The sequence below is a fragment of the Loa loa genome (assembly GCF_000183805.2).
Source record: "Loa loa unplaced genomic scaffold supercont3.596, whole genome shotgun sequence".
Lineage (NCBI taxonomy): Eukaryota > Metazoa > Nematoda > Chromadorea > Rhabditida > Onchocercidae > Loa > Loa loa.
The window spans coordinates 8316-17479 of NW_018108776.1; the positions used below are offsets into that span (position 1 = coordinate 8316).

General features: G+C 30.3%; 1 protein-coding gene across 1 annotated transcript; it reads left to right on the forward strand.

Annotated features, from left to right (window-relative positions):
• Positions 1-3808: 3808 nt before the first annotated feature.
• Positions 3809-7911, forward strand: LOAG_10073 (major facilitator superfamily transporter; the record flags this gene model as incomplete). The annotated part of the gene is made up of 12 exons (XM_003145600.1): positions 3809-3924; positions 4352-4427; positions 4777-4917; positions 5036-5187; positions 5538-5738; positions 5939-6082; positions 6246-6321; positions 6547-6684; positions 6780-6845; positions 7108-7225; positions 7497-7646; positions 7835-7911. 12 exons carry the CDS (start codon positions 3809-3811, stop codon positions 7909-7911), a joined length of 1455 nt encoding a protein of 484 aa, XP_003145648.1.
• Positions 7912-9164: the final 1253 nt, after the last annotated feature.

Here is a 9164-nt window from a genome sequence, read left to right on the forward strand (position 1 = left end):
ATTATTATTGTTGTTATTTAGCAATTAATTATTTCTTTTAAAAGGAATAATGAATCACATATCAATTACGATTTTTGAATTTTCTTTCTCGGATCCTAAAATTAAACAGACGGTAAAAGCAATCATACAGCCAAAATTATGCAAACGGTAGTCAAATTCATTTGATCACAATTATCGTGTTATTTAGCTTATAATAATTATCATAGCAAAAACTTATTTATTTCAATAATTTATCCGGTATTTAAAATTAAAACTTTGAAATTTCATCTTATTATACCATCTAAAATACAATCATCAGATAGTTTAGCTCTAATCAATAATATTACTACGAATAATATTATTACTATCAAAATTTATTGTAATTTTTATTAATTCACTGTTAATACTAATCAATAACACATCAATAAATACATTTCATAATATTTTAAATGACAAATAACATAAATTTAATTAAGCAATATATTGAAAATAGGGAAAATTCTTGGGTAATACGAATTTCAAAGAAGTAAAAAATATTCAAATTAGTGCTAGTTAATAAATTTATATTTTATATTAATGTATGATAGATATTATGAAATAATAATGTGATAACATTCATTCACATTCATTTTTATTTATTTCGAAAATAAATGGAATAAAATTGTTCGAATTGAATGGAATAAATTAGGAATGCAATTATTATCAAATTTTTCATTCTTTGTAAAATTCTACATTTTAACAAATTATGTTATACAAACGAAATGATAAAATAAAATTTATGATTATTTCAAATTTTTCGCAATTTTTTTTTTCGGTATAGCATATTCATTTATAAAGATTTAATTAATAAAAATTTCTATTAATACATTTAAATCCTAAAATCTCGGACTATTATTATTACTGTCTTTAATTATTATAAGTGGGAAAATCCTTGTCACGGGTAGTGACCCATTCAGGATTGTGAACTATACTGGAAATGGTATATGCCTTTATTAAACAGATTTTAATTGATGTATCAAACAAAATATGTTCACACAAACAGGATAAGGCATGTAATTCTTCTAGTAACTATTTTAGGCAAAGGATGGTTTCAATTCAAAAAAAAAAAAACCTGGACGGATGAAGTTTGCTTAATGCTTAATCTAAACCTATTCATCTAAGCCTACATGCTAAGGATTTCACTGTCATCGTTCTATCCTTGCTAGGCCCTAGAATCTTAAGAGTAAAAACTGGGATGCTATACATCATCTAAAAAATCCACTGCATAGACTTGAAGAATATATTTATGATAGTATTTGTAACAAACCTTTACAGCCTTTCTCAAGTGTTTTTCTTCTCGGGAAATCATTGGAAGAAAGACCTCAGAAGTAATTCATTTCATATGGATTACATTTTATAACATAACTAATTGTAAGCAATTATATGGCAAACTATTATTCATATATATTTATATATACTTCTAAAATTAAAATCTATTGAACTGATAAGTGTTTATGATAATTTATCTAATCAATGATAGAAGCTATAAATAGTGTATCATATGAGGGTAAAGAAGAAAAAAAAAAAAGGAAGTATTGACGAAAAGAGAAATCATATAATGATGTTAATTCATATCAAATAATAATTATGATTATTAATGAGAAGAAATTTTGCAAATATCAAAATTAAACTTTTTCTATTTCTATTATTTTGTTACACTGAAAAGGATAAAATTTTCATTTTTAATTAATACAAAAAAAAAATAAAAATAAATGATAAGTAATTTCATCCTAGTAATTAACTTTTTTTTTTCTTAAAAAACAAAAAATTCAAAAGGATAAGATAATCATTAATGATTGTTTATGTTAATTTCCATTATTTATTATCTATTGGTAATAATTTTTTTTCCAATTCCATCTTACCTTCTTTTTAATTTAATTATTAGCAAAATTTCAATTTTCACTAATTTACTTGCAAAGTCTAGCAATGAATTTTTATATGTTATTATAAAGCGATGAAAATTTAATGTTATTTAAAATTGTCACCAATTTTAAAAGCAAATATTTTCTTTTTTTGTAAAATTTTATTAAAATTTCCCGTATGGTTTGTTTTTATTTTTGCTCCTTTTTTTTTTTCTTTTTTTTTTTTTTTTGTTTTTTTCATAGTAAATAGCAATTGAACATTGGACATCTGATTGGGCAAAGGTAGAGAATACAAAATACGATATGTAATTAAGCTGAAAATTAATGCAGTAGAACGAAAGAATAATAATCGAAAATATCCGGAAATCTTGAATTGTATCCATGAAAAAGCAATGAAAAATTAAATTCTAATTTTTTAAACATTTCGCTGTCTTAATTTTGGCGAAAAATTCGGCAATATAAAACTTAATCGGATTTTTCCGGAACATTAATATTTTTTCCTGATTTGTTCGAAATCATTCAATTTTTTCTTTTTATAAAAATTCTAATTTTATAAACATTTCATCATTTTAATTTTGACGGAAAATTCGGCAAACCATATAGGGCTTAATTGATTTTTTCCGGAACATCAATTTCTTTTTCCTGATTTGTTTGAAACCATCTAAAAACATCAGCTAATTTTTCTTTTTTTTGAAAAGTAGTGAGACAAAGTTTTCATAATCACTGCAAGCCAAGTTTATATGTGGAGAGGATGAGGGAGAATGCATGTAAGGAGGAGACAGAGATTGAGACAAGGAATGAGAAAGATTAGAAGCTAAATGGAATGTATGAGTGAAAGATTGAGAGTGACGAAATAGCATAGTTATATATGAAATGACAAAAGTTTGCTAAGATTTGTGAAATAGTTCATCGTTATCATGAAAGAGTAGAAAAAAAAAAAGGCAATGAGTTTAAAGGTCATATGTTATAGTAGTGTTGATGATTGATTGGTTTGAATGAGTATAATATTGATAGAGATTAAGAGACTATGTAAATAGTAACGAGTGATAATAGTGGTGGAGAAGAAGAGTAAAACGAGGAAGAAACGAAATGTTTTTTCATGGTCTAACGAGCGAGTGGTTTAATCGTAATTTCTATTTAATAATTCATTTGTGGGGCCGTCAATTGGTATTAGTATTGGGGACGTCTTTTTACTTGGCGTTTACCGGTTACCTGTCTAGAACTCGGTTTTTACCTGGTTGCCTATTTGGAACGATGAGGAAGATGTTAAGTGCAACATCGATTGGTATACCATATTCAAATTGAACTGAATTGAGAAATGTCAGTTTGTTATGTTACTTTTTCCTCATCAATCTTTTTTTTTGTTTGAAGCGCTGCAATATGTTACATTGAAATGTTTCAGAAAATAAAAAATAAAAAAAAAAGCGAGGATATGAGTGGTATTATTATGAGGAAATTAGGCAAAAATGATGATAATTTGGCGTAGTTCAATTTAATTTTAACCTATTTTTCCCAATTTCATTTTAGTTTATAAGTTTATTATTTAAATCAGTTTCTATAAAATCCTCCTCTTAGTCAAATGTCCTCATTGCAAGCTGATTTTAATTGATTTTAATCGAATGAAAGAATTTTTAATTCTGAATACAGCAGTATTATTTCTATCTTGATTATCATTCCTTAAAGCATTTAAGGATTATGCATGATAAATGACTCATTTTAAGAATTTTCAAGGGTAAAAGTTTGCATAGCATTCACATCTCTTTTTCTGGATTGGTTAATCGTCTAGGCTTTACATTTCTGGTTTATTTTTCGAATGAGTAGACATGAAAATATAAACAATATTGTTATTTTTTTGATGATATTCATGCATATTTTATTCGCAAGGAGGTTAAATAATGTTACAGTTTGGCAATCTTGGCTAAGTACCGATGATGATGAGTGACGAAGATAACCAGTTGTTGGTAACATCTGCTTGGTCAAGGAGAAGAAAATTTGCATCGATTGGTGTACTGTTCCTTATCAATTTGCTCAATTATATGGATAGGTATGTAATTCCTAAATTTTATCGCCAAGTTTATACATTTTCAAATTTAGTTACGATAATTTGAAAGATTACCTGAATATATCACTGCATGTTGTTTTCGTAATGTAACTACAAATTGTATTGCAATATGGTGCTGATCCCCTTATAAAATGTCATGATGCCAAATAATTAATTTATTTCCATCCATGTACAATTAGGTTGTGAACAAAACGAGAGTATGATAAACACGCACAAACCTCTTGGATTTTGATGAAATCTGAATATGATTGCAATTTAAATATATAATAACATGTAAGAGGGTAAGATTAAGATTGCATAGCAATGTTATTTGGTGTATTTCACGTTCCTACTTCATTTTAGATATAACATGAATGACAGTTCTGGCCATATTCAAATTACATTGAATTAGTGATTAACAATATTTAAGGTTTACAATTGCTGGTGTACTTACTCAAATACAAAAATATTTTGATATCGATGACTCAAGTGCTGGACTTCTGCAGGTATACATTTGTTGTATCATGATAGCAGTTGACAAATTGTAGGCAGAGTTTCTGGATATTTTTCAATTAAAATTAAATTCAAAAACTTTCGGTTCAGATTTAAGTCCTGCTTTTGTCTTTTGGGGGAAACTAGTGAAATTGTTCCGTTTAAAATCGTTGAGTAGATTAAATTGGATGTTTTAATAGCTTGCACCGTCAACATATCAATTGAAATTGCGTTGTGTCAAATGACCCCATAGTTCTTGGATTTTATTTGTTGTTGTTTTGCAAATACAAGCTCCTAGATCATGGAGTAATGAAATCATAAATGAAGAACGGAAAGAGTGAACTGAATTATGTTGGCTTGCAGACGATATTCGTAGTGTTTTACATGATGTTTGCTCCAGTTTGTGGTTATTATGGTGATCGATACAATAGGAAAATCATTATACAGATCGGGTTAATTGTTTGGATGACAGCGGTCATATTATCAACATTTTGTCGTCCCGTAGTTGGTATTTGTGTTTCGTTTTATGTTTTTGATTCACGAATTAATCATTTATATTTTTGAAATATGAGCCAAAAAGTTCCATTGATTTCTTGCTAATTTCTCTGGGTTTCTATTTTAGCATTTCTATCTCTTTATGTTATGTCGTGGTATTGTTGGTATTGGTGAAGCATCCTATGTAACTGTCGCACCAACAATAATTGCTGATATGTATACAGGAAATCGACGAAGTTGTGCTTTGATGGTTTTCTACTTTGCAATACCAGTTGGAAGGTTCGTTTTTTCGGTTGTATTCCTCTACCACAGTGGATCATAAAAGATCATAAAAGTTACTGAGATCATAAAAGTTGTAAGCAAACCGTAAAAACATAAATAAATTTGGTGGTTTACAGCACTCTCACTAATGAAAATGAATAATCATTAACGATTGGAACTTATTTTGACTGATATGTTCAAGAGACGTTCGATGTTCAGTTATCTTCTCATTTAGATATGTCACTGTATCGAATAACACATCATTGTGCTTTTCTCATTAATGATATGAGAGAAAAAGTGAACGTTGTTATTCTTGCAAAATTTTGCAGTTTTAGCCATAAGTTTTCAGAACTAGCTCATAATTTCAGTGGATTGGGATACGCCACTGGTGCAGCTTTTTCATTGTGGACAAATACTTGGCTTTGGGGTGTCCGTGTAACACCCATTTTTGGTATCGTATGCTTTTTGTTACTGTTTTTCATTGTTGAAGAACCAGTACGTGGTGAAGCGGAGCATTCTAATCTTCTACCGTCTTCTTTTGTTGAAGACATCAAATATCTGTTTACTGTGTTTGTTTTTTTTTTTTTTGTATAAGTTTTTTTTTACTCTATTGCAGTTTTTTCCCAATAACGAAGGATAAGATCTAGTTCAGTTAGAATTGGAACTTATCTATGCCTTTGCTTCCAATACGGCAACTGGTCTCCTTCTTCTTTGCTCTTGTTATTATAACTATAGAAATCAGAAACGGACACTTTCATTTTCTTTTAAGACCGACGTATATTATCACAACTCTTGGATTGACGTTGGTAGTGTTTGTGGTTGGATGCTTAGGATGGTGGACACCGACGCTAATGCAGTATGCATGGGCTGTGCACCACGGTACAAGCTATATTGATACTGAAGTGAAGGCTGAGTTCGTTATTCTTGTTTCTTATTTTTCTGTAACATTTAAAGACAGAGAACTGATGTGCTGCTTTGGACATCAGAAAATGGAGATGAGTCATAAGATATAATTTTTTTCTATAAGAGAAAAAATTATTTTTTAAATTATTATTGTTTCTCCACATTTTTTCTAGGATGGGGTTGGTATTTGGAATCGTCACATGTCTTGCTGGATTTTTCGGTGTTTTCTTCGGTTCATTCTTATCTCAAGTAAGATCATTACTATCAGTCTTACTTCAAATATGAAAAGATTGCTTTATAATTGTTGCCAATATAATGGACATTTCGAATTTAAGTCGTTAGGGTTACTGCCGTAAGAAAAGCTTCTTTCGTAAATTAGTTTCGGTACTTTTCACCAGAAGAAATAAGAGCTATTTAATTTGATGATTGACAATTTGTTGTCAAAATCGGACCTGATGATTTCTTTGTTCATAGATTTGGCGATCAGGATTTGGCAGTATCCCGAAAAACGCTTATGCCGATTTGCATGTCTGTGCTTTGGGTTCTCTTTCAGCGGTGCCATTCCTCTATTATGGCCTTATCTTATCGTCAAAAAACATGATTTTGTGCATGGTAATATCTTAATTGTTCTTGTAAGATATAAGATTATTTGAGTAGTTCTGTTTAAAAATTAGAGCAGTGAAAAGTTCTCGATATTCACTTTTCAGGTTTTTACATTTTTTGCTGTAACCGGTTGTTGTGTTAATTGGGCTGTCAACATGGATATTTTAATGGTATGTGGAAAATGTATTACTCATGAAATCAAGATTTTATAAGCTTTTGCGCAGTATATCTGTTGTAATGCAAAATACAGTCGAGCATTTGCTTCTCTCCTTATGTATTTATTTGGATTCAGATTTAGAGCTTCCGATTGGATATAGTAGTATTTATTAAACTGTTTTTGAATTTGAACTCTTACCGCATAAGGTTTTAGGATTTAACAAAAATTCAGCAACCCACGCTTTTCAAAATTTGATAATTAGAATTTCATTTCAGTCTGTTATAAGTTTACGTCGGCGATCAATAGCAACAGCTATTCAAACTTTGATTTCACATCTTTTTGGAGACGCTTTTTCTCCATATCTGATTGGACTTATATCAGATGCAGTACGTGGTGAGTTTGTAAATTTGGTTTCATTTTTGCTAGATGTACTATTATTAGCAACTTTATTTAGTGTCATTACCATTGTATTGATACACATGAGTTCAAGAACTTGTCTTCATAGGATTGGCTGTGCGCCAAATCCATACCGTCTATGAACGTGTAGTGCTTGTTGATAGCACATTAATGATATTTCCTGTTCATGTTCCCAGCAGTTATTCTTTGTTTTTACCAATTTTTATCAATCAAATTATCTTCACCAGTTATTTGCCTTTAATTTAAGGACATGAACGATCTACTCTTGCACATTTTATTGCTCTTCAGCGTTCATTATTTGTACCAAATTTTGTGCTTTGTTTCGGAAGTTTGATGTTCTTGGTTGCAACTTTTTATATCGATCAAGATAGGCGAAATGCTATTGAATTAGCGCATGGTACGCATTTAATTTTTGTACTCTGAAGTCTGTCATAATAAATTACGGTTTTGATGAGAAGGAAGATGTTAAACCTTAATTCACATTCCATTTTATATTTCTTCAGCGCACTGTTGATGTTTTTTCTTATCATTGTAATAATTTTGGTTTCATACATGTACACATGCATTGAACCAATTTTATTTCAGACGAACAGCTTACCGCTGAAAATGGTTCGGATACATCACCGTTATTAGATGCTGTTGAGCGTGAACCAACGACTTGAATATATCCAGTGCATTCATTATACATCTGAACTTAACGCTACTTTCTTTTTGTAAATTAATTTATCAACGGATATCCTGTTGAATACTCAGTTTTATAAGAGATTTGTTTCATCGTAGCACGCATTTATAACGTTCGAAAAATTCTAAAAGTTTGCTTTTACTGCCTTATTTCCAAGCTTTGTCATATTTCGAAGCCTTTATTGACAATCCTGCTATGTATTATGCAGACCTTAACATTGGTATTATGTGTTTTCTAAATTCCTGAGGAACAGTATTGAGCTTGATTTACCCTTCAATCTGGCGCTCTTTCAACTGAAAAAATGTCTTGAAAATGTTTTAAATTACAAGTGCGACTAATTGTTGCTGTTTCCCACTGACTTGATTTTGAATTGTTTACCACCATACGCAAGTTTCTGATGTGGATATTACGCAACGTTAGCAAGATTTTGCTGTGCTGCACTGGAACAAAAAGGTAAACCCTTCCATCAAAGTTTGAATTTTTGGAGATGACGAATAGTTTATTCTGACACGAGAATGCCACCCAACTTTTACACTTTATGGTTCTTCTTGATATATGTCTGACCTAGCCGAACCTAATCGAAGAGCTTCCTCGGCGCAATTGCTGATTTGCCTAGTTCCAGATAAGCTCAATTTAGCCGTACTGTTTTTAATTTGCTTTATTCCTATCTTTTGAAGACTATTTATGGATTTTGAAATCAGCAACCAACAATAAGGTAACGTATCCAAAATTACAACTATGATGAGCAGAGTTTGAGTAATAGATACCCGAGGATTATCCAATTTAGAAATGGAAAAATCGCGAATGTCCGGAAAGCAGTGAATGTACTGGACGGAATGCTTTGACGATTTCATCGTTTCTAGTCAATTTCTTCTTACAGCAGTTCTTGGCGGATGCAAAAAATGGCAATGCGATGGCCAATTTATATCTTTATGAACGCATAACACTTAAGAAGATAATCTGTAGTCTCAAATGACAGGCGATGATTGTTTTATTAATTAGAGGGTATTCTCACCAATATTTCTTAATATATTCAAATGTACATTGAATATTTGATATTTGACATGGTTCGTCCCTTCTCACGTAACTTTTAAACCACTGACTGAGCAAGCTAACAGTACAATGGCTAACATATTACATTAATATTTTGCTTGTAGATGGTAATATTTCAAACATATACAAAAAACTAGACAATATTTAATCGCTTTTGTTTTAACTTCGACGTTCTAACAA